This window comes from Stegostoma tigrinum, chromosome 1 (assembly GCF_030684315.1).
Source record: "Stegostoma tigrinum isolate sSteTig4 chromosome 1, sSteTig4.hap1, whole genome shotgun sequence".
Lineage (NCBI taxonomy): Eukaryota > Metazoa > Chordata > Chondrichthyes > Orectolobiformes > Stegostomatidae > Stegostoma > Stegostoma tigrinum.
Genome location: NC_081354.1, coordinates 120,165,925 through 120,192,753, shown reverse-complemented (window position 1 = coordinate 120,192,753; position 26,829 = coordinate 120,165,925). Strand labels below are relative to the sequence as shown.

Genomic DNA, 26,829 nt, shown 5'->3' with positions numbered 1-26,829 from the left:
TCATCACATTCCTGGCTTGCACCTTGTAGATTGGAGTCTGGAGGTGAGTTGCTGCCTGCAGAATTTCTAGCCTTTGACCTTGTAACCACAATGTGTAGTTAGTCCAATTGAGTTTTTGGTCCTTAACCCCAGGATGTCAATGACTGAGGATTTGGTGATGGTAATGTCTTTGAAAGTCAGTAAAGATGGTTGTATTTTCTCTTGTTGGAGATGATTATTGCCTGGCATGTTTGTGGCGTGAATATTACATGCATGCCTTACTAGAACAGCTTGCCCTGCACTAAAATTTTGTTTTCCTTTTAGATCGATGAACAAAGAATATGTGTTTGTGTAAGAAAACGACCACTAAACAAGAAAGGTATAATTTTTAAGGTCTCAGTAAAAATTTGTAGCTCGGGTTGTGGATGCAGTTGTTCATTAGCTCGCTGAGCTGGTTGTTCTGTGGTGAGCAGACGTTTTGTTGCCCTTCTGGGCACCATCATCTGTGGGACCTCTAATCGAAGCATTGGTGTTTTGCATCCTTCTGGATTTATGTGATCCTCTGGTGTGACGGTCTTGTTTCTGGTTCTGTTGTTTTATCTGCGGTCTGTATACAGGGTCTATTTCTATGTGTTTTGTTAATGGAGTCCCATGTTGAGAACCAGGCTTCATCAGAGGATCATATAAATCCGGAAGGAAGCGAAACACCAACACTTTGATTAGAGGTAGCACAGATGATGTTGCCTAGAAGGCTAACAAAACAGCTGCATGCTATCGAACAATTGCAAAGGTATAATTGTTGATATTACTTAAAATTGGAAAATCGATCCCATTATTTTGTCTAGATTCTAATTGATCTCTAATCCAAATATCCTTTAGAATCGGGGAAATTAATGGAAAGGGTTATGTAATACATCAAACTGGCCCCAAAAACAAATAGTGCTCTAAAGTTTTGATGAATTCTTTTTAATAGTTATTACTTGAAGTTCAGTGCTACGAGTTGGTTTTTATACTGACATACCGTGCCCCATGAACCAGAAGGTGATGTAAATAGGCAATAACGAGTGAAGTATGGCTTGACTGTAGGACTGTAGGAAAATCTTGTATAACTGGACACATTTCATATGTTAGACAATTCACTTGACTTTACTCATTGATTCTGTTAGATAATTTTGGGTTGCACACTGCTAAAATATGTATTCAACATAACACATACTAACAGAATAATAGTTACAAAGAACTTCTTCCTTTTGCAACTCTGTATTAAAAATAGTGAAGCCATATCTCGTGTCCTGAAGCTCTACATAGTAGTGTTTTCCAAAATGTGATTGATAACTTTTCAAATCTTACTGGGTTTTGGTACTATGTGTGACGTTTTCAGACAGACTAATATGACCGCACACAAATTCAAACTTGCAATGTGATTGCTTATTAGAATTCGTGATCAAGGAATCGGTTCTGCCTCCTCCTGAACTAGATCCAAATCTTCAGATTTGACTCAGTCAAATCTTTATGATCTCCAACACTGATCTTCTGTATAGAGTCTTTCATTTGAACATATCAGCACATTACCCCTTGAACTTCTGAGCATGCTGCATGGTTTTGGAATTTTGTGGAAATGCTGGTGGGTTTCACTCTGTAAATATGTTTGCAATCTTAAATATTTCCATTCAGCCTTCTTAAAAGAAGACACATTCCCAAACTCTAGAAACTGTTGTCTAAACTCAAATGCCTTTTGCTAATCATCAATATGTTTGTCTCCTTTCTCCAGTGCCTAGATGTTTGTGCTGTAGAATGGCAACAAAACGTAGTTTTTCATTTGTGGCCTGAGGGGTGCCTCCTACAGATAATCAGATTCTTGGAATGGTGCTCTAGCTTTTTAGTTGTATATCTGAAAGTATATAAAATCAGAAAGGTTTACTATATCGTAGAAGGCAACTCCATCCATCATGTCTGTTCTGGCTCTTTACAAGAAAAATTTGATTTAATCCATTATTCTGCTGTCCTTCTACAGCCAGTTTATTAACTAATTCTCTATTCAAGTCGATTATATATTGTCTTGTGCTATGATTGACTGATTTAATTTGCATAACAAGATTTCTGCTAGACACTTTTTGGTAATTTCTCAAAGTTAATGTCTTTTACTGCCTTCCAAGATCATGATGTTACTTTTATTAGCACGTTTTCAGATTCCCCTAGCCATAGGAAGTTGCAGTTACTCGTGATAACTGCATCCATTTCAGCTATTTTTCTTCCCTTATGCATTCAGTTTAAAATCCTTGTTTCCTTTTGTTATTTAGCTTTGTTCGTATTAAAAAGAAATCAGTATGAGGAAATAGAATGTCAGGGTAAATTGGAAGAAACTTGAATTAAAGGCTTTATTGACAATTTCTTCCTTTTTATAGAGGAGTCCGGAATTCCATATAGGATCAATTATTTTGACCGCATCTCTTGTGTCTCCCCTTAATTAAAGTTCAGAGGGAATAGTTACAGAGAATATGTGCAATATATGGTCTTGACGTTCTTGAGCCAGTCCATACCTGGGTTTTAAGCTCTGCTCAAACTTCTTCCCATCAGAATTATTTATTCCTTTCTCCTTCATTTGCTTGTATGACCTGCACTTAAATGCATCTATACTGGCTAGGTATACTCTCTATATAAATACAGAAATGATCAGGTTTAATAGCATCTATGGAAAGAGAAACGGCAGTAATGTTTCAAGTTTGAAACATGAGGAATTCTGTTCCTTTCTCCTCAGGTACAACCAGATCTGCTGCATTCTCCAGCACTTTGGTTCTATATCAGATTTGTCTGTGTCGCGCTTCATTTAATGATAACTTGCCCATTCTGCAAGTTTATTAATGGACTGTAGATGCTGGAAGTCAGAGTCAATAGATGTGAAGCTGAAAAAGCACAGCTGGTCAGCAACCTTCTGAAGAGCAGGAAAATCAACCTTTTGGGCCACAATCCTTCGTGAGGACTGGGGAGAGAGCCCGAGAGTAAATAGAAGGAGGGGCATGGGGCTAGGGGAAAGGTAGATGGGATGGTAATAGGTGAATGCAAGTAAGGGGTTATTGTGACTGGTCAGTGGGAGGGGTGGAATGGATAGGTGAGTAGTAAGATGGACAGGTTAGGTCATATTAGGGAGGTGAGGAGCGGGAGAGGGCTGGACATCTGATGAGGTGACGTCATTATTGACGCCATTGGGCTGTAAATGCCCAAAGTGAAATATAAGGTGTTCTTCCTCTAGTTTACATTTGGCCTCATTCTGACAGTGGAGGAGAACAAGATGGACATATTGCTAGTGGAATGGGGGGGGGGCGGGATTTAAAATGGATTGCAACCTGAAGGTTGGGTTGTTTGGTGTGTGCTGAGCTCAGATGCTACAAGAACTGGTCCCAGAGTCTCTCTTTGGTCTCCCTGATATTAGAGGAAACCACATCAGGAGCAATGGATGCAATATATCTGGTTGGATGAAGTATGGGTCAATTTCTGCTGGATTTGGCAGGATTGTTTGGAGCCTTGATTGGAGGTGTAGGAGCAGGTGCTGCACCTCCTGGCAGTTGCAGGGAAAGGTACTGGGTGTGGTGGAGAAGTTGGCGGGGAGTGTCGAGCTGACGAGGGAGTCACGGAATGAATATTCCCAGAGGAATGTGGACAGAGTGGGGAGGGAAATATATCTTTTTGATGGTGAGGTCTGATTGCAGGTGGCAGAAATGCCAGAGGATGTTGCATTAAATTTGGAGGTTGGTGGGGTGGTATGTGAGGACTAAGGGGTTTCTATCCTTATTGTTGGGGGATGGGGCTTGAGGTCAGAAGTGTGGGAAATGGAGAAGATGTGGTTGAGGGCATCCTTAATTACTTGGAGGTGAAATTTCCATCCCTAAAGTAGGATATTTGAAGATATCCTGGAGAAGAATGCTTCATCCTGAGAGCACATGTGGAAGAGGCAAAAGAATTGAAAGTATGGGATAGCACTTTTTGCAGGAGGGTGGATGAAAGGAGGTGTAGCCGAGGCACCACCTGGGAGTCAGAGGGTTTGAAATGGATGTCTTTGGTGAATTGGCTTCTGGAGATGGAGGTGGAGACATCCAGAAAAGGAAGGGGGGGTGTCAGAAACGGTCTAGGTGAATTGGAGGGTGGGGTGGAAGGTTTTAGCAAAGTGGATGAACTGCTCGACCTGCTCACGGGAGCACAAAGCAGCACCAACGCATTCATCAGTATGATAGAGAAAGAGGTTAGGGATGGTGCTTGTGTAGTTGTGGAAGAGGGATTGTTCCACGAATCCCACAAAGAGGCAGGCATAGCTCGGGCCCATGCGGGCGCCCGTGACCAACCCTTTGATACCTCCCACTTCCTACTAACCAAAGGAAAATTGTTACAGGTGAGGATCAGTTCTGCCAAGCAAATGAGAGTGAGTGTCAGTGGAGGAGGGCTGGTTGGGCCTACGGGAGAGGAAGAAGCAGAGGGCTTTTTAGGCCCTCTGTATGGGGGATACAGGTGTAAAAGGACTGTACATGCATGATGAAGATGAGGTGTTGAAGGATGGGGAATTGAAAGTTTTGGAAAAGGTGGAGGGTGTAGTTTGTGCCCTGAATGTAGATAAGGAGTTCTTGGACAAGAGGCTAAGGAACAGAGTTGAGGTAGGAGGATGAGCTCGGTTGGGCAGGAGCAGGCAGAGACAATGGGTTGATTGATTTTGGGAAGGAGATAGAAATGGGTGGGGAACGATCAGGTTGAATTCTGTGGATGGAAGATCTCCCAAAGTGATGAGACTGTTGATGGTTTGAGAGATGAAGGTGTGATGACGATCAGAAGTAGGGTGAAGATCGAGAGTATGATAGGAGGCTGTGTCAAGAGAGTTGGTGTCTGGCCTCAGCCAGAGGTCAGTTCGCAATACTGTCACCAAACCTCTTCATCTCAAACTGCTGCCGTGACATCAATTGCTTGGACTTCTCCACCCATCTCACTTACTCCAACCTCTCTCCATCAGAACATGCAACCCCCTGCTCCCTTCACTCCAACGCCAACCTCACTATTAAACCTACTGATGGGGGTGGGCAGTGATAGTATAGCGTACTGACCTCTATGTCGCTGAGGTCAGATGCTAACTCTCTGACACCTCCTCCTACCATCTCCTTGATCATGACCCCGCCACTTGTGATCACCAAGTCATCACCTGCCAGACCATCAACAAGCTCATCATTTTGGGAGATTTTATGTCCACAGCCACCAACTTGATAGTTCCCCAAACCCCCACACCGCCCGTTTCTATCTACTTCCTCTCCAAAACCCGTAAACCTGGTTCTCCCCTCATATTTCAACTTGGGAGCTTTCAGCTCAATGGTGTCAACATTGACTTCACCAGCTTCAAAATCCCTCCACCTCCAATCTTATCCCGTGTCCAGCCCGCCCCCTGTTCCACCCCTCCCTGATTTGACCTAACCGGACGATCTTGCTATTTACCTATCCGTTCCACCCTTACCACTGATTAATGACAATTAACCCCTACTGCATCCATCTATCACCATCCCACCTACCCCTTCCCCAGCCCCATTCCCCTTGCCCCTTCCTCTATTTAGTTCTGGGATCCCTCCTTCTCCCCAGTCCTGACGAACGGTTTCTGCCTGAAATGTTGATTTTCCTGATCCTTCGATGCTGTCTGACCTGCTGTGCTTTTCCCGCTTCATATTATTGAAACAGAGTTGCCTCACCTTCAACTTGGTGTCATCTGTAAATTTAGAAGTTGCTTTTGATTGTAAAGTTCAAATCATATAGGTAAATTGTCAACAACTGTGGTCCCAGTACTCAATGTGTAGTTGTTCAGATTATTTATGAATTTGTGCTTATCCAAAATTTCATGTTGTGATACTGAAAGAATACCTTACTTTGAGCTTTCTTCTGTTAAATGAGCCTCTTACGTCTTCCTTCAGGATTTGTTCAAATGATATTTGCTCCCATTCCTTTTAATGTGCTTCTTGACTTATAAAATGTCATGTATACTTTGTGAAATGATTTGATTTTGGAAATGCATTTCATGTTGTAGTTATGTTCCATTTACTTGATTTTTGAAATGTTAAATAAGCTTGCCCACTTTTTTTGTTTTTAAAAACGAAATGCTGGAAAGATTTAGCACGGCTGGGAATATCTGTGAAGGCGAAAAAAGTGTTAATGGTTCGTGTCCAATGAGTCTTCAGAACGGAAAAGATGTGGAAAAGTCCCGCACCTCATGCTGTTGAAGGGAATGGGGCAAGTGGAATGGCAGAACAGACCAGAAGAAATTTGAGGGATTTAAAGGATTCAGATTAATTCTAGATCAAAGCTATCAAACGGCAATGGGTTTGGTGATCATTATAAGAGATGTGGAGGTGCTGGTGTTGGACTGGTGTGGACAAAGCCAAGTCACATAACATCAGGCTATCATCCAACAGGTTTATTTGGAATCCCTCAAGTTTTTAGAGTGCAGCTCCTTTGCCAGGCGCAGTGAAAGAGCAGGGCATACAGACACAGTTTGTAGGCAGAGAGATCTTGCTGCTTGGTGTTGTGATTTCTGACATGGTTGCAGAGAAGGCAAGGAATTGAGTGTAGGCACTAATGACACAATAAAGTTGAGTTCTGTGTGGAAAATAAAATAATGAAAAACAAGATGTAGACAATGGAGAGAGTGATTGAGAGAGGGGCGTGGGGTAGAAACAAACTGGAGGACAGAATTGATGATCTGAAGTTGTTGAGTCCAAGAGGGCTGCTGTGTGCCAAATTGAGGAATGAAATGCTGTTCCCTTGGCTTGCTTTGGGCTCTACTAGAACACTGTAATAGACCTAGGGCAGAAAAGTGAATCTGAAAGTGTGATGGTGTATTGAAATTGCAAATGACTGGATATTAGGGTTATGCTTATAGGCTTCACAAAAGTACTTCTGTAAAGTGGCTATCCAGTCTGAGTTTGGTCTCTCCAGAGTAGGGAAGACAGCCTTGTGAGCACCAGATACAGTCAGCTAGGTTGGAAGTTATCATGGAAGACAGATCATAACTCCAGATCATCTACGATTATATTGAACTTCTAATTTTTTTTTTGAAAAGGGGACACACTGGCATGAATGACTGAGAATGTAAATACTGCACAACGTATCTTGATGCCTGAGACAACACAGTGTAGAGCTGGAAAAACACAGCAGGCCAGACAACATTGAAGAAGCAGAGAAGTTGACATTTCAGGTTGGGACCCTTCTTCAGAATTGGGGAGAGGGATGGGAGCTGGGAAATAAATACAGAGAGGAGGGCTGGCGCTGGGAGAAGATAGGTGGGATGGTGATAGGGAGTGCAAATAGGGAGTGTTGGGAATTCGTCAGTGGGATGGGTCGATCTATAGATAGGTGGGACAGAAGATGGACAGTTTGTGTCAACTCAGGAAGAAGAAGGTGAAAGGGAGGGTTGAACATGAGATGACATCTTAAAACTGATGAATTGTATGTTTAGGCCATTAGGCTGTAGCCTCCTGAGGTGGAATATGAAGTGTTGCTCCTCCAATTTGTGGGTGGTGTCACAGGGACACTGGAGGAGGCCCTGGGAGTGGGAGTGGGAGTGGGAGTGGGAGTGGGAGTGGGAGTGGGAGTGGGAGTGGGAGTGGGAGTGGGAGTGGGAGTGGGAGTGGGAGTGGGAGTGGGAGTGGGAGTGGGAGTGGGAGTGAATCAGAAGTTGGTGGTGTTTGTCACGAACAGAGCGCAGATGCTGTATGAAACGGCCTCTGGGTCCATGTTTAGTCTCACCAAGGTAGAGGAGGCCACATCAACAGCAGCAGATAGAGTAGACCAAGTTGATGGATGTACAGTTGTACCCTTGTCTGATATTAAAGGTTTGTTTTAGGCCTGGAAGCGAGATGAGGGGGAAGGTATAGGTGCAGGTGTAGCACTTCTGCAGTTGCAGGGAAAGGTGCCGGGTGCAGTGGGATTAGTGGGGAGTGGGGAGTGTGGAGTGGATGAGGGGGTTGCAGAGAGTGCGAAAGCAGATGGGGTGGGGAGGGAAATATCTCTTTAGTTGCGGGGTTGTACTGTAGGTGGCAGAAATGACGGAGAATGATACGCTGGATGCAGACGTTGGTGGGGGACTCTGTCATTACTTTTGTTGGGGGCAGGGAGTCTGAGGGCAGAGATGCAGGAAATGCAAGAGATGTGGTTGAGGGCATTTTTAATCACGGGAGTGGCGAGGCTACTGTCCTTGAAATAGGAGGACATCTGGGATGTTCGGGAGTGGCTATCTCAATATTTATAATTTGGTGTCTGTCTGGAAGGCTTGTGCAGGTTATCCTCCAGGCATCGGTGAGAGACTGGAGTGTCTCACCTGATAGATGTCAAGGAGATTTCAAGGAGAAGAAATTCAAAAGGAAGTGATGCAAACCAAAAGTTTTAAGAATATTTAAAAAAAGGAGCAAGAACAGGAGTAGGCCGTTTGGCCAATCACTTGCACTCACTGTGATCATAGCTGATCCTCTATCTCAATGCAATACGCCCGCACCCTTCCAGTCTCCTTGACACCTAAGCAGCATCTAGTTTCCTATCTGTCTGTTACTTAAATAGTGACTTAACATAGGAGTAGGCCATTCATCCCCATTGCACCATGCAATGAGATTGTGACTGATCCATGGCCTACTCTCCTATCCTTTCGTGAAAAATGTTGTGCTGTCACATTTTCATCTGGTGAGTAGCTTTTAGTTGTTATGTAAAGAATTGTTGAATTAGAATCTCTTAGGCATTGTAATGCATAAAAGAAAATCGGTTCATGTAGTTTTCTGCTTCCCATAGCTGCAACTTGTATTCATCTTCTGGTATCCCCTGATGTTCAGAATGTGCTTTTTTTTATGCTCCGGTTCATGGGACTGAACATTATGTTACAATTCCTCCTGTTTTCTACATACCAACTTTGACTCGGTTGGTGATATTCTCATCTCTTAATTCTCAAGGTAGTTTTTTCAGTCTAGGACATGAACGCAAAATATATCAAAGCAGATAAGCTCCAGTAGAGGTGATAGAAGTTGAGGTCATTTCTGACACTTCAGGTAGGTGTCAAATATCCTACGGCAATATTTCAGAGAAGAACAGAGGAGCTAAGACAGTATCCTAGAGAACATTTGTCCCCAGATAGGAAACACAGTCCCTAATTAATGACTGCTACGTTTCTTGCATTAAAACTTTAGTCACACCCGTAAAGTTGAGGTCTCTGGTGGTTGTGAAAAGCTCTATGTAGAGCTGATCTATCATCTTTGTTTATTCCACGCTGTCAGCCACTCCTTTTATTGGTGACCACATACTCTTTTATGAAATGTTGAAAGTACCCCATAGCGTATTTCACCATATTCTCCATCTGATTTTTGACATAATCCTAATAAATACAGTTTTAAACACTCGCCATTACTCACTGTATCATTATTTACATCAATGTGGAGTATTACCATAGAGTTTTTAAGTGGTTCCACTTAGTTTCATTTCTGACCTTGCTGCCATATATACAGATCTAGTTCCAGGTAGATAGCTGATAATCGGTTAAGTATTTTACTAATCTATTTCATAAGCAAAAAATCACTTGCAGATAAATTTGCCTATGACTATCTTTTGTTTTTATCCAGGCTATCCTGTGGTTTTCCAAGTTTTTCTGGGACTTACTGCTTTCTACTGATTTGGTATCTGATCTGTTAATATAATCTCTACTTTTTTTAAAAAAAGTAGTCTTCAGACAACTTTGCTTTCTTCAACTTCACTCTATTTTTCTCTCATTGTAACAACTCTTTTGCTGATGGTACTCTCCAGCTCCTGAAGATTTCATCCTATCCTGGCTATAAACACAGAACTATAATGATTTACTGAGTTTAATATTTATCCACCTCAAGTATTCCTGCTTTGGTTACCTTCCCTTGTAAGTTCTGAAACCTTCCATTACAACACTTTGATTACCATTTTCTACAACTCTACGCCCTTTTGTATTGTGTTTTCTCATTCACAAACTGTGGCAGTGATAGTTAACTTTTGATGTCTTCAAACATAAGAGGATTATCAGTGAGATACTGATATCCTCACTCAATTAGGAATGAAAACCTAGTTTTGATTCTGTAAAAAGAAAGAACACTTAAATGTAGGACCTTTTTAAGTGATCCTGGTCTGTTTTGCCTTTTTACAGTACCAAATATTACGTTTTCATTGCTATACCAGCTGCAAATACTTAAGTAGCAATCAATAGTTTTCTTAAATTGGAGACGGTAGTTTTCACTATCTATTGGGAGTCACACCATTTTTAAATACTATTTAAACTGCTATTTTTCAGACTTCTGCTTATATGACTTAAATTGATATAATTTTAATAGTGTTCCATCAACTCGCTAAACTACAGCAATTGCCCACTGGCCCCAAACTTCAAATGCCTCTGCCCAGATAAGATTAATCAAATCTTCACTTGATCATATGAGTTCATCGCATCCATCGCGTTTTCTTTCACATGGATGGTCATTATTTACCTATTTATTTTTACCTAAGCCTGCCAAGTAATATATATCCCTTTGTTTGCTAACTTATCCTGGTGACTCAAGTCTCCAAAGCTGATTGTTGTGTTGTCTTCCCATCCACCAATATCTCTGTGTCCCACTTTGTTACGAGGACTCCAAGGATTTGTGAATAGAAATTGAAGTCAGTGTATACTTTCAGGTTTCTAACTGAAACCCTGAGAGACAATTGTTTTATTTTGTCGTAAACATCCCTAATGTACACACAAACCCATCAGTCCTGAAAACTGGCTTTCTCAAACTGTTCATACACAAAAAAGTAACCATGACTCTAAAAATACAAATTAATTGTTCATTCCTTCAGACACCCAGAAAAAACCCCTATGTTACCACTTCAAAATCCAAAAATGCAAAAATCCAAACAGCAAAACTTAACACGTATGAAATTAAAAATGTACAAATCTCATAACCCATGTTGCACTCAGAAATAAATTCTGCTAAATTTAGGAAGTAAGAAACAATTATTTTAGAGCTTTAAAAAACAAATCTTTGTACAGTAGTGATTATTTTATATTTCCATATATGTGAATGAAAGAGATATGAAAATTATATACTCACGTTCCCTTTTCCAGAAACTGTGCCCTTCAGAGCACTAAGACGCAACTGGAGGCAACAGGCTTTAAGGAACCAGGAGGCAGGCAGAACACCATCAGGTAGCAGACAGGCACTAACAAGGTAGCAGAAAAGTGAGAGATAGTAAACAGAAAAATGTTAACTCACGAGAGGGGTCATGTTATAATCTGAATATTCAGTGTATTTCAATTTTTGGAATTGGGGTGGTGTGGAAGCGCACTGGTCATGTGATGCTTCATGGTGTAATGTTGCTGAAAATTTCATTTACGTTGTGAAATTGCTTCTGAAACTATCCACTAAAGGATCTGACATGGATATTCTTAAATATTTTCAATTTGTTCATTTGGAATTGCGCATTATGTCATTGTCTGCTATTTAATTTTCTATTCAGCATCCCTGTACAAAACTATGGTTCTCATCTGGGATTATTGATCACTGTTCTAGTTATTAACTGAACTTGGATAACTATTAGGAATTAATCCTGTGGGTAATAGCTGCAAATGTTTTTGACTTCTCTCTCAAAATTAGCCTAACGATTTCACTGGTCCCAAGGAGAAATTGGCAGCATTATCATTTTAAAATGCTTTCATGAATCAAATGGTTAAATTTTGTTCCTTGTTCCTAGTGTCTTTTTAATATTTCTCATTTTCAAGCAATTGCCTAATTCCATTTCAAAGAAAATATTTCTGGCATGAGATCCTAATTTTAAAAGTAGTGTTTCTGTCTCATTCTTCTTTCATTTATCTTTGTAACCATGTTAAAACAACTTGCTGTTTACTATAAATTATCATCTAAAGATGAATCTATCTTAACATTCACACTGTGAAACCCATTTTCGGATGTGTATAAATTCCTGAATGTGTTAATTACCTGTTATTTTCAAAAGTTAAAAATTTATTAAGTGATGGAGTTAACAAGGTTGTAGAGGCAACAGAGTAATTTGCAATGAATTGAACTGCACATATTCCAAGTTGGTATCAACATTGTTTGCCCACAATTGACAAAAGTTATCAATTTAGTTTAGCCTAAACTTTTGGGTATGTCTGACCTAAGTCTGAGCTATGAACAAATTGGGATGGTGAAAATATGATTAGAAAAATAAATCTGCTATGTCAAAGAGTGCGGTGGTACAAATGGATTTTAGTTCTTGGCAGGGGAAGGGGAGCAACAATACCAAAGAAAATGATGGCTGTAAAACATGGATGGTCTAAATCTGAACTGTGCTGAAACCAGTATACTAGTAGACTATATAATGAGGGAAGTACAGAGTATTTTGAACTAATCAGGGGCAGAACAAATTTTGGAATATGTGATGAGAGGTTAATGATAAACTAAGAGAGAAGTGTATTAATATGGGGAAATAAGACTTTTGGAAACAAAAGCAAGGTCAGGACCCCAAAAAGAACAATCAGAAAACAGCCATGACAGCAACGTAATGTTCCTCACGTCAGTTTACAGGAGTGTCCTTTTTTTTTGCATTTTTTTCCTCACATCTTAAAACTTGCCTCCTAGTTTTGAACTCCCCCACCCCAGAGAAAACACCTCTGCTATTTACCTTCTCTATGCCCCTCATTATTTTATAAATCTCTACAAATTACCTCTCAACCTTCTACGCTCCAGTGGAAAAGGTCCGAGCTTTTGTTGTATCTGAAACCCTCCTGTCTTGGCAACATCCTGGCTAATCTTTTCTGAACCCTTCCCAATTTAATAGTTTCCTCCCTATAGCAGGGAGACCAGAACTGTACACCGTGCTCCAAAAGTGGCTTCACCAATCCCCTGTGCAACTTCAACATGACATCCCAACTCCTATACTCGGTGGTCTGAGCAATGAAAGCAAGTATGCTAAATGCTTTCTTAACTACCATCTCTATTTACCCCATCCTTGTATATTTCAGTGAGATCACCTCTCGTTCCTCTAAACTTCAGTGAGTAGAGTCCCAACCTGTTTAGCTCTTACTCATAAGACAATTCCTCCATACCAGGGATTGTTCTAGCGAACCTCCTCTGAACTGCCTCCAGTAAAATGATATCTTTCCTATAATAAAGGGAGAAATAAAGGGAGTATTCACAATGTGGCCTCACCAGCAGCTTGTACAGTTTCAGTAAGACTCCCCTCCCCTTATATTCCAATCCCATTGAAATAAGGGCCAACATTAGATTAACCCTCCTGATTACAGCTGTGTGCTAGCTTTGTGTTTCATGTGCAAGTAGCCCCAAGTCCCTTGGTGTTGCAGCTTTCTGCAGTTTCTTAAAAGTTTAAATAATATTCTATTCTTTTGTTCACCCTTGCAAAGTGGACAACTTTGTAATTTCCCACATTATACTCCACTTATCACTGTTTTGGCCACATGCTTAACCTATCTATATTTTTCTGTAATCTGTTTGTATTTCTTAAACCCAGTCATTGCACCTGTTTTTGTCTTCTACAAATTTTGCTTCAGTACATTCACTTCCTCCGAGTCATTAATATACATTGTAAACTGTTGCAGTCACAGCGACCCATGCTGATCACTGTGTGAAACCCCACTGTTTGTCAACTTTTAAAAGACCCCTTCATCCTGTTATGGAGAAGGGGAAGGTCAAAATTCTCTGATAATTTAAACCCAAAATGCCCAGACAAGCTTACCTTAGAATAATACAGTGTGGGAACAGGCCCTTCAGCCCAATAAGTTTTCACTGGCCCTCAGAGCATCCCACCCAGACCCATCCCCCTATAACCCACCTAACCTATACATCCCTGAACACAATGGGAAAATTTAGCTTGACCAATCCACCTAGCCTGTACATCTTTGGACTGTGGGAGGAAACCCATGCAGACACGAGGAGAATGTGCAAACTCCACATTGACAGTCGCTTGAGGGTGGAATCAAACTCCGGTCCCTGGTGCTGTGAGGTAGCAGTGCTAACCACTGAGCTATCATGCCAAATTTATCCCTCGTAATCTGGTAAAAGAATAGCTAAATGAAAGGAATCCCTGATTACTAACTTTATAAGCAACGAGTAACAATTTATTTATTTATTCCTAACAGTGAACAAATTAATAGAACTAACAAACTGAACAATTCCTCTCTAACTGCTAACTGTTTCCTAATAAAACAAGATTCTAATCCTATGCTGTTCTAATACACGCAGGCCCCACTTATAAAAAAATTGAAGTAACAAGAAACCGAGGAATTAAAACTTGGTTTCTCAAAGTTCACACCTGATGTGTCTTTGGAATACTTTGCCTTCTCCACTGTCCCTCCAGCCTTTCTTCTGTTGATCCTGCTGTCAGGGATGTTTTCTCTGTAATTTCTCCTGTGAGGACACTTAGCTAGCAGTGCTGTGGTACCTTATGATGCTTTTTTTCAGAGAGATCTTAATAATTTTTTGTGAGAGCTAGGTTTATTTCTCAGATGGCAGATTTGCTTTCGTTTTGGATGGCAGTTGGCTCCCACCAAGATTTTTCAAACACCCCCCCCGCCTTCTTTTATACTCCAAATGGCACATCAATTTCAGATAATATGATTGGTTTCATGTTATCAAAACAATCAGTTTTAAATTTACTTGGCTTTCAGTTGCTGAGTGGTTGGCTTAAATTAATTGGCTGAGTTCAGATTGTTGCCAAAACATCAAAACAAGACTGCTTTTTTGCCTGCCAACTGTAAGACCATTTGATACATTTCTTTCAATATGGGGCTCTCTGTATTGTGCTTGCAAACTTCCAAGCACAGACAAAGCACAATCTTTTAAAGGAACCGTGCACTGCCTTTCGTCTCCATCATTTTTATAAACAAATTTTAACTTCCTGCCTTTCAGTCCATGAGTATTCTACAGAACTTCGTAACAGTCCCCATTAGCTATTTCCTACCATGAGCCAATTTGCTATCCATGCCAATATGCTATCTTGAAGATGAAAGTCTCCTGTCTTATGATTTAATCTTTTGTGAGATATCTTGTTGAGTACCTACTGGAAATCTAAATGCAACACATCTGCAAGTTCCTCTCTGTTCATTTAGGATGAGACTTCCTTGCAAAACACTGTTAACGTTTAAGGGAAAGGTTTCACTGAGATATGCGTGGAAAGTTCTTGACACAGAGGGTGGTGGGTGCCTGGAACGCGTTGCTGGCCGAAGTGGTAGAGGCGGGCATGATAGCGCCACTTAAGATGTATCTAGACAGATACATGAATGGACAGGGAGCAAAGAGGTACAGATCCTTGGAAAATAGGCGATAAGTGATAGAGGATCTGGATCGGCGCAGGCTTGGAGGGCCAAAGGGCCTGTTCCTGTGCTGTAATTTTCTTTGGCGAATTTCATAGAACAAAGACCAGACAGTTTCCCTTTCATGAAGCCGTGCTGACTCTGCTTGCTTATGATTTTCCAAATGTTCTGCTATTACTTCCTTAATCATTAATTCTGATATTTTTCCAATGATAGATGTTGCTGTAGGACTATAGTTACTCGCTTTTAGCCTCCCTCCCTTTTTTTGGAAAATTTTCTGACATCCTTATTCTTATTCAATCACTTGTATTCTGGAGAAGTACCAAGGAAAATTAGAAAATTACAATCAATGCACTCACTGTATAGCTAGCTGTTTTAGGATCATAAACTGCAACCATCAGGAACTTGGGTCTTTTTTGCCTTTAACCTCTAATCTGTTAATACTACTAATCTAGTGATGGTGCATTATAGGCAGTAAGTGAAGTTTGCGCAAGCACATTAAATTTCCACCTTGAACTAAAATGTGTGCACTTTTATATACAGCAGAAAAAAAACTTTAAATAGTATAAAAGAAATGTGAAAGTGGGAGAAAGCCACATGTTGCCTAAGGGAAGAGTTAGGGAACAGTGGAGTTGCCTGCACAGCAACTATCTAACTTTCATCTCTCCAGATAAGAGTTGGGCCACCTCTGGTTCATACAAAGAAAACTGCTTTTGATTTTTGAAGTTCTTCCTTAGATAATGAACTATGGTTGGCTGTCTTTGTAATTCATCAGAGCTGTATTATCTTTTGTGGGGGCAACACCTAGTGAATTATTGCTAGAATTTTAATCCAGAGACTCGGGTAATGGTCTAGGACTCCTTTTTGAGTCTTGCCATGGCAGATGGTGGGAATTTAATTCAAGAAGAGAACAATATGGAATTAAGAGTCTAACGATGACCAGGAAACCATTGTCACTTGTCAGAAAAATCCAATTTTGTTCTTGTTTCTCCTTTTAAGGAATGAAACTGTTTTCCTTACCTAGTCTGGCCTCCATGTGTTCCTGACTGACAGGAGTATGACTCTTAAATGCCCTCTGGGCAATGAGGAATGGGATGTAATTGCCATTTATTGCTCTAAGACAAATCCAGTTCTTTTGGCACAGGCCTTAGAGAGTTGCAAGAATTTTCAATGGCACCATCCATTGTTGGGATAATTAAGTGTTTCAGAATCAAAGTTTGCTCTAATCTGATAAACGAAGAGCTAGTGTCCCTTATGGCAAATAAGATCAGTTTTGAAAATCAACTGAGGTATGTTTAGTTTAGACAATGCCACTCACTAAAGCTGCTTCAGTTTTTGCCACGTGTGTAACTTAAAGAAGAAATTCAAGGTAACATTCAAGATTGGGCAATTTACCCACAACATTGTCTGCCAATGATAACTGTCAATGCTACTTGCTCCCAGGTAACTATTTGAGCACATTGTAGAAGATTTCAATAATTTTGATACCTATCAATTTCACTCCGTGATATAGCATGGAAACAGACTGTTCGGCCCGACACACTCTCACAGGCATCCCAATCTGACCTAGTCCCATGTGCCAGCATTTGGCCCATATCCCTCTTAAACCCTTCCTGTTCATGTACCAATCCAGATGCCTTTTTCAATGTTGTAATTGTACCCACTTCCACCACTTCCTCTGACACCTTTGTACATACACGCACCACCTTCTATGTGAAAAAGTCACCCCTTGGATCCTTTTTAAATCTTCCCTGTCTCTCCTTAACCCTATGCCCTTTAGTTTTGGACCCCTTCCTAGGAAAAAGACCTTGGCTATGCAGCCTATTCATGCCCCTTGTGATTTTGTAAACCTCTAGAAGGTCACCCCTCAGCCTCCAATGCTCCAGGGAGAAAAGTCGCAGCCTATTCAGCCCCCTCTTTGTAGGTCAAACTTGCCAGTCCTGGAAAGCTCCTGTAGGTCTTTTTTTGTACCCCCTTGAGCTTAGCAACATCATTTCTGCAGAAGGTTGACCATAATTGTATGCAATATTCTAAAAGTGACCTCACCAAAGTCCTGGATAACAAAGTGTGAAGCTAGATGAACACAGTAGGCCAAGCAGCATCTCAGGAGCACAAAAGCTGATGTTGCGGGCCTAGACCCTTCATCGGAGAGGGTTCTGGAATAGATAGGAAGAGAGGGTGAGGCAGACTGAAGATGGAGAGGAGAGTATAGGTGGGGAGGTAGGGAGGGGATAGGTCTGTCCAGGGAAGACGGACAAGTCAAGGAGGCGGGATGAGGTAGTAGGTGGGAAATGGAGGTGCGGCTTGAGGTGGGAGGAAGGGATGGGTGAGAGGAAGAACAGGTTAGGAAAGCAGAGACAGGTGGGGCTGGTTTTGGGATGTATCCCTATCGCATCCCAAAACCAGCCCAGCCTGTCTCCGCTTCCCTAACCTGTTCTTCCACTCACCCATCGCTTCCTCCCACCTCAAGCCGCACCTCCATTTCCTACCTACTACCTCATCCCGCCTCCTTGACCTGTCCGTCTTCCCTGGACTGACCTATCCCCTCCCTATTTCCCCACCTAAACTCCCCTCTCCACCTATCTTCTTTTTCTCTCCATCTTCGGTCCGCCTCCCCCTCTCTCCCTATTTATTCCAGAACCCTGTCCCCATCCCCCGCTCCTGAAGGGTCTAGGCCCAAAATGTCAGCTTTTGTGCTCCTGAGATGCTGCTTGGCCTGCTGTGTTCATCCAGCTTCACACTTTGTTATCATTGGATTCTCCAGCGTCTGCAGTTCCCATTATTACCAAAGTCCCGTGCAGCTGTAACATGACATCCCAACTCCTGTAAGCAGTGCTGTGACCAATGAAGGCAAGCATACCAAATGCTGCTTTCAACACTGTGTTGGGCAGCGTTGTGGCTCAGTAGTTAGTACTGCTGTTTCACAGCACCAGGGGCCCATTATTGATTCCAGCCTCTGGTGACCGTCTATGTGGAGTTTGCACGTTCACCCCATATCTGCATGGGTTTCCTCAAGGGGCTCTGGTTTCCTCCCATAGTTCAAAGATATGCAGGTTAGGTGGCTGGACCATGCTGAATTGCCAATCGTGTCTAGAGATGTACAGAGTAGGTGGGTTAGCCGTAGCAAGTGTAGGGTTATAGGATAGGGTAGACGGGTGGATCTGGTTGTGATATTCTTCAGAGGGTTGGTGTGGACTCGATTGGCGAAATGGCCTGCTTCTGCACTCCACTTTCAAGGAACTATGCAACTGCACCCATAGGTCTCTTTGTTTGACAACACTTCCCAGCGGCCTACCAAGTCCTGTCCCGGTTTGCCCATCAAAATGCAGCACCTTGTTTTTATCTAAGTTAAATTCCACCTGCCACTCCTTGGCCCAGTGGCTGATCTGATCAACGTCCCATTCTCCTCTGAGATAACCTTCACTGTCCAATACACCACCAATTTTGGTGGCATCTGCACATTTATTAACAATACTTCCTATATTCACATCCAAATCATTTATATAAACGATGAAGAACAGTGGACCCAGCACCAATACTGGTCACAGGCCTCTAGTCCAAAAAAACAACCTTCTATCACCATCCATTGTCTCCTATCTTCTCGCGAATTTTGTATCCAATTGGCTAGCTCCCCTGGATCCCATGTGTTCTAACTTAATTATCCGGTCTACTATGTGGAATCTTGTTGAACGCTTTGCTAAAGTCCACATAGACAAAGTCTACTGCTCTGCCTTCATCAATCTTGTCACCTCTTCAAAAAAAAACTCAATCACTTTAGTGAGACACGATTTCCCATGCACGAAACCATGTTAACCATCCCTATTTGCTCTTTGCCTTTCCAGATACATGTGGATGCTGTCCCTCAGAATCCCCTCCAACAACTCATTCCCATTGATGTAAGGGTCACCTGTCTATAGTGTCCTGGCTTCTCCTTCTTTCCAGCATAGGTTGCTCACTTTTTGATTTTTGCTTGGTTGTACTGTTTATTTTGAAAAAGAAGGTAAATTTGCCATAGTCTGTATTACAAGTTATCTGCATTCACAGCATCTGTATATCAACTCATGTTTAGGTCATTGCCTGTTAAGATCTAAGCCAAGGTGTAGTTCAGACGGCTGCTTACCTTGATTCAGGGGTTTTGGTTTCTGGCCAATTATGAGAATTAACAGCCAAAGTAGGAGGAAACTTTGTATGATCTGAACCTATTGGTAGCAATTGGTCGCAAACCAGTAGCAACTAATTTAAATTCTACTACTTGAATCTAACTTATTAGTGGTTCTTCAGGGGACCAGTACACGGGCTGGCTGAGGAAAATGAGGTTTCCTTAAACTGTTGAGAAGCATTAATCTTTACGGGACATTTTACCATTAGCCTCTTCCAAGTGATGATAAATGCTTTATAATATTATGGAGTGTATTCAACTTGTGATTCTTAAATCTGGGTCACCAGATTCTTATTTGTCTCTGGTTAACTTTTGTTCTTGAGCAGAACAACCTCATCACTCATTAATAAATTTGATTGTCATATGACATACAAAATAATTCCTCATACCACAGAGTGGTTTCAAGAAGCTGGTTGGACATATTGATTTGGTACCACTTTCCAATGAGGAGAGATTTAGTTAAACAAAGCAGCAGCATGAGAAATGAAGTGAAGCATAACTCCTTGTTTTAATCTCTTTCAGAAAATACAATAAGGGATCTTGATGTAATCACAATTCCCAGTAAAGATGTTGTAATGGTTCATGAACCAAAACAAAAAGTGGATTTAACAAAGTACTTGGAAAATCAAACTTTTCGTTTTGACTATGCCTTTGATGAAACTGCTACTAATGAAATGGTTTACAGGTAGGCAAAAATTAGCGTTTTGTTAATTGATGAACTTGCAAATGGGGCATCTGTTAAATTTTTTTAACCGACCTGTTCAGTCATTATGAGAAGCTTCTGGAACAGATGGAACTTGAAATTCAGGCCTTCTGGCCTTGAGGTAGGGACACTACCACTGCCACAAACCCACTAGGTTTCTATTATGCTGATGCAAGCAATCAGGAAATAACATATACTTGAGTTAAGTCACCATACTGAAATGAGATGCATTGATCTCCCAAGTTGACTATTTAAGACACAGAATTTCCTGATCAAGAACATGTGTCTATTCTTCTGCTGACGCTTTGAAAAAAGCTTATACATTTAAAATGTCACTGCTTTTATGTTATTCATGAAAAGTATGCTTCATTTAATAATTATTTTTTTAAAGGAACTGTCTGAATCTAAAATTGGCTATAATGATGTGGAATCTGTTTTACTTTGCTCTTATTTCTATTCTGTTTTCATGGTAGTTACTGGCAGCCCACCTGTTATCTATCTTTGACTACATAATGAATGCTTAGTTTGTAATGTGTTGGATGCAACGTCCACCAAATCAGTGCAGGAATTGGTGATTTGACCGATCTCACCTTTCAAAGAGCTATTGAATTTGTCTCAGTGCTTTGCTTTCTTCCCCCATATCCCTGCACTTATTTGTCTTTTGGAAATATTTAGTTCCCTTACATTTGCTTCTTTCCTCCATTTTACACCTCACTCTTCTTCCTTCTTTCTTCTCTCTGATTTTCCTTTTACCTTTCCCTTTCCCTTTTTAATCTTTCAATTCTATTTCATAGAATATGCAAATTGTTTCTTGTGTGTGTTGTTTTCTGGTCCCCGTCCTGAACAAGGTAGGGTCAGGATATCAAGAAACCACAGAAAATAGCTGCTATCTGTAACTTGCAAACTTTGCCTTGCAGGTTTTAGAACTGGATGCAATACCAGGCACTGAACTTCTGTTTAATATGAGTAAAAAAGTTAACTTATGAAAGCAGGTTGCTTAAACAAAGCTTTTAGACCCTTGAATATGGAATTTAAAGAGGTGGATATAGTTACCTATTTAAGATGATTAGAAGTGTGCCCTGAGAAAATCAGTTCGCTCTGGCGAGAATCTGGAACAGTTATATAACCTTAAAATTAAAGCTTGGCCTTTCAGAGATGATGCCAAGCAGCAAGTTTTCATACAAAGGTTGATGATTTTTGTTAGGCAAGGCTTTTACAGTTTAGGGGACCAAGGCAAGTTGTAGACGTTTGATCATGGATGATCTGTAGGCTGTTGAATAGTGGAACAGACTTTGAGGGAGTTCAAATGTTATACTCTTGTTCCTGTATGTTAGATTTGCTTCTAGCACCTTTTTACAATAATGCATTCAGATCTTAACCTGCTGTGTGGAAACAAGTCTGGTGTTTTTCCCAATTGCCTTAACTGTTAACCATTCACCACAGATTTGTTAAAACACAGTGAGTGTCCTTGACATGAAAATCACTGTACACTGTATGCAAGTCCAATTTTCATGTTTGTACAAATATGTGTAAGCTAAAGTATGACATTAATGTGCTTGATATATTTACTGTATTAATCATGTAAGTTTAATGTCAACTAAGATTTCTGATTGTTTGTCTTTCATACCTCTTCTGAAGTATTATATGTGCTGTACTCTTACAGGTCTTTGTTAGGCAATTCTAATTTTGTCTCTGTCATTAAGTTTCCATCCAAGGTGGCCCAAGATAATGTTACAAATAATGACTTCTGTGACTGTCACCTTTTATCTGCTTTTCTCTAGCAATAATGACCGAATTAAGTCACGCTGTCTTTCTGTTAAACTGCTTGGTGGAATTTGATGTCACTTTTATTTGCCTTCTTTATTCTTTACTTTTTCTTTATTCATTCATGGGATGAGGGTATTGCTGGCTAGGCAGCATTCATTGCCCATCACTAATTGCCCAGAGGGCAGTTACGAGTCAACCACACTGTTGTGGGTCTGGAATCACAGGCCAGACCTGGTAAGGATGGCAGTTTTCTTCCCTGAAGGACATTAGTGAACCAGATGGGTTTTAATAACAATCGGCAATGGATTTATGGTCATCATTAGACTTTAGTTCCAGATATTTATTGAGATCAAATTCCACCATCTGCCATGGTGGGATTCAAACCCGGGTCCCCAGAACATTATCTGGGCCTCTGGATAACAGTCCAGCGATGATAATGCTAGGCCATCATCAAAATATTACTATATTTTAATATATATAATAAATATTAAAGTTTGTCTCCTCTGAGAAACTCAACACTTGCCATTAGTTTGATCTCTTTCTCACTCTATTGATAATTCATGTGATGTTTAATTTTGTTTTGTGTTTTCAAGTCTCGCTGGGGCTTGCGCTGGAAATCAAGCCCTGCTATTTCCTGAGTCATCGCGAAACCTTAAAAATTTTTTTAGCAGAGTATGCACAAGTTCACCAATGTAACTACTGAAACCGAGGCAATCAGAAAACAGTCTACATTTCTGAACTTTTAAGGATTAATATTTATTATATATTGAGTAAACCATCCTGAATTGTTGACATGTTACTGAGTTAAAACTTCAATCTGTTTATAAAGCACCTCATATATTTAAAAAAAAATGCACACATGCATGTGCCCAAGCAGACACATACACATGATAAAAGTCATTGGTGCTATGGATGGAGGGAACAGCTGGGAAGGCATTTGAATGGTCCCTGCTCATGGGATTCACTCAGCAGATTCTTTTGGCTTCTCAGGACTTTCAGCTGCTGCTCAGTGTTTCTGTTTTTTGCTCCTCAACTTGCTCACTTGCTCCCTCCTTCGGTTGCTCCCTCTCGCATGCTGTCTGGGACCCTCCTGATGTGCTCTTGGTCCGAACTTCATAACATTACTCACCTCTACTGCTAATTCTCCTTGCATTCTGCTGAAATGCTGTTCTGTGCCTTTGCCAGACAGAGTTACTCTTATTGTTCCACCTGGCAATCCCAACTTCCACCCGCTGTTGACCTGATCTTATTTAATTTCAGCACACCTGACTGACATGGGTTCTCAATTGCCAGTATTTTAAATTTAAAATTTGCAGCCTCATGTTTAAGACCTTTTCATGGCTTTATCTTGCCCCATCCTACTTGTCTAAGGTGCTCATGTGCAAACATAAAACCTTTTGCTTCATTTCTGCAGTCAGTCTGATTTTTGTAACATGCCCAACCTGCATCCTGCATCCCCCACCCTCCTCCACTATGACCACCACCACAGCTACCTACATAACCATATGCAAACACACGCATCCTCGATCTCTATTCTGCTGAGCAAATGGTATGTTGGCATTATTCTTCAGGGCATTTGATGACAGAAGTTAAGATTTCTTGCTGCCTTAGTGAGACCTAACCCTAGAGTATTGTTTATTTGGTTTTCTTATTTGAAGAGGGATATATTTGCCACGCAGATTGTCCAACAAAGCTTCAGCTTAATCCCGAGGAAGGCAGGAATGTTTTATGAGGAGACTCGTTTTGTATTGTTTAGAGTTTTTTTTAAGATGAGAGATGATCTCATTGAAGTTTACAAAAGATATTCCTATGTTTCTGAGAAAAATAGAGAAAGGTAAGGGAGAAGAGGGGAAAAAGCAACTGACATACCTGCATGTTGAACAGGCATTTCAAATAAAGCCTGGGAAGTGAGGCATGCTGGTTCTCAATATAAATAATAGAGAAGGACTCTTGAGTGAAAATTTTAAGTTTTTTTTTATGTTTGATTTTCAGGTTTACTGCTAGACCACTAGTGGAGACTATATTTGATAGAGGAATGGCAACTTGCTTTGCATATGGTCAGACTGGAAGTGGAAAAACACACGTAAGTTTTTTTTAAAAATCAAGTTATCTTCTCTACCTGTAGTCTGAATGATCACAGAATTTTTACAATTAAGAAGGTGGCCATTCAACCATTCTATCTGCAATGACTCCCCAAATAAGTAATTCACTAGGTGCCATTCCCCTACATTATCCCTGTAACCCTGCACAAACTTCCTCCTTTTTCCAGGTAACAATCTAAACCCATTTGAATGTTGTCTCCAGCACATTGCATTCCACGTAATGCAGTGCATTCCAGATCTTAGCCACTCACTGCGTGAAAAAATTATTTTCTGATATTACTTTTGTTTCTTAAAATTTGTGCCTACTCATTCTTGATCCCCATGTGAGTAGAAACCATTTCTCTATTTACTGTCCCAATCTCTTAGCTTTCTTTTCTGCAAGGAAAACTGTTCCAACTCCTCTGATTTATCTTTGTAACAAAGTGCATCATCTCGGAACTATTTTTGAATTTTTTATCTGCAGCCTGCAATGCCTTCACAATGTGTGGAATTTGCAGATAAGCTGGAGTCTTCTACAAGTTTAACTTGACCACCTTGTACTCTCTGTCCCTATTGCAGAGCCTCAGGATACTGTATACTTTACTAACTGCTATCTTAATGTATCATGCAACCTTCGGTGCCTTGTAAATGTATATGCCCAGGGCTATCTGCTCCTGCACCACCTTTAGAGTTGTGTACTTTATTTTATATTGTCTCCCCATACTTCTCCTATTATAGCTCTGAAATCCAGTAAGACTTTTCATCTTCAGTGGAGAAGTGTGATTACGTATTTCTTTAGATAGCTAAATATGCGGTTAATTTATGTCACTTGCTAGCTGTAATACATTTACTCAAGATTTGTGAAGAAACTTGTTCAAAATTTCCATTATTGTGTCTCATCATCTTGTGGGAAACATCGAGCAAATGCTGCATGTTGAGTTTCCATACAAGCTGATAAATGGTGCAAAATTTAAGTTTTAGCAAGTTGTCACAATTAATCAAATTGGTGCTGACTTTTAAAGGTCTGTTTTGTCTCTTGAACTCTTTGCATTTTTACTCTGGTATTTTCTGCTACCCAGTCCACTTGCCAAGCAAATAGTATCTTTTTGTTATTGCATTTAACTTGTTGGATATGTCATTAACCCAGTTTGCTCTTCTAGTCATTCGAAGGTAATAGAATAAATACATAAGATTATCATCTTCAGAATATTGTTTGTTGATAGTAACTAATGACCAGTATCAAAGACAATATAGCAAATTTCAAGAGCTTACAAATTTTTTAAGGCAATATATTGCGACCTTTTTACTGTTGGAGCGTTGTGTTATTAATGACAGTGTCTGGAACAGTAGATGTCCTATTACATGAAATGTCAACAATGTCCCTCTGGGTGTCCTATCTAAATCCAGTCATCAACCAGTTGAAAATTATTTTAGTCTTTGAGCTATCTGCTATTACTCTGGCAGGTTGGCTGTTGCAATGGAATATACAACTTCCAGACACTAAGCGAACCAAAGTTTATTTGCAAAGAAAATGTAATGGAACATCAGAAAGGAGATGCAGTGTGGTTACAGTACTATGTTTTGTACTCTGGGTTTCTCTACAAACCAAGTACAATCTAAATTATTGTTAACTATTTATTTAGTTTCCTTAAAAGGTCTTAGAAAATAGGTCACTTTGCCATTTGTGGTAACTCCATTTGAGAATAACTATCCAAAATTGTATCTGAAAGTATTTGTTCATCGTTTCTGCAGATGGGTAATATTTGTCATATTATATTTCATTACAATTCATATAATGAAGCACCAGAGTGATGGGGTCACCACTAGTGCAGCAAAGAATTGAACTACTCTTGGACACTTATGCATACATTCCCTGTATAATACGACAATGACAGCAGTTGTTTTCTGGAAAATGAATATACCTTCACCAGCGAGTCCATATTCTGAAGGAATAAAGTTCTAAAGATCATACAATTTAATGATTAAATAGCCAGTGGCATTTTGAGCTTAATCATAGAATCATGGAACATATGCAGCACAGAAGGAGCCCGTTCAGCCCATTGAGACTGTGCCAACTCCTTGAAAGAGGAACTCAATCCAACTTGCAGTTCTCTGCCCTGCAAATATTTTCTTGTGGGTGGTCATGTAATTCCCCTTTGAAAGCTGCAATTGTATCAACTTCCATTACGCTCCTGGATAATGCTTTTCACTTCCCAAAATAAAAATAACACCGTTGGTTCTGTTGTAATTCACTTCAAACCTGTGTCCTCTGGTTCTTGTCTTTCCTGCCAGTTTCGTTATTTACTCCCTTCAGACTTCGTCATAGTTTTGAATGTGCATACTGTAATTTCTCTAATCTGTCTACATAAATGAAGTCCTTCATCACTGGTGCTGCTATTAATTTTTTCTTCTGCACAGTCAGTCTTCACATCTTTTTTAGATTGTAATGCCCAGAATTGGATACAGTACTTCAGTTAGACTGAGCTCTTTGATTCATAAACCTTCCTTGGTTTTGTCCCTTTTTGTAGAGCTAGCGTTCTTGTGTGACTATTGAACTTTTTTCTCCTGCACTGCCACCTTCAACATTTTGTGCATGTTTATCTTAAAATATCTGTCCCTGTACTCACTTTAGAATTGTACCACTCTTGAATTTCAGTAGGAAGAATGAGGAAATGCAGTAGAAAATAATCACTTCTTCATTCTCTGCATTAACTTTCACCTGCCACCTATCCACCCAAATGACTAGCCTTTTGTCTCCTCTTGAAGTTTATCATCAACTTCCTCTCAGTACCATTAAGCATTTTGTATTCTTCCATCTTTG

At 40.4% G+C, this 26,829-nt stretch overlaps 1 protein-coding gene across 3 annotated transcripts in view; it reads left to right on the top strand.

Annotated features, from left to right (window-relative positions):
- kif2a (kinesin family member 2a) overlaps positions 1-26,829 on the top strand; it is a 147,458-nt gene that overhangs the window by 70,848 nt on the left and 49,781 nt on the right. For all 3 annotated transcript variants that reach the window (XM_048535925.2, XM_048535916.2, XM_048535907.2), the window contains exons 8-10: positions 304-358; positions 19,980-20,142; positions 23,920-24,010. In XM_048535925.2, the coding sequence (XP_048391882.1) occupies positions 304-358; positions 19,980-20,142; positions 23,920-24,010 (309 nt within the window). The remainder of the gene's footprint in view (positions 1-303; positions 359-19,979; positions 20,143-23,919; positions 24,011-26,829) is intronic.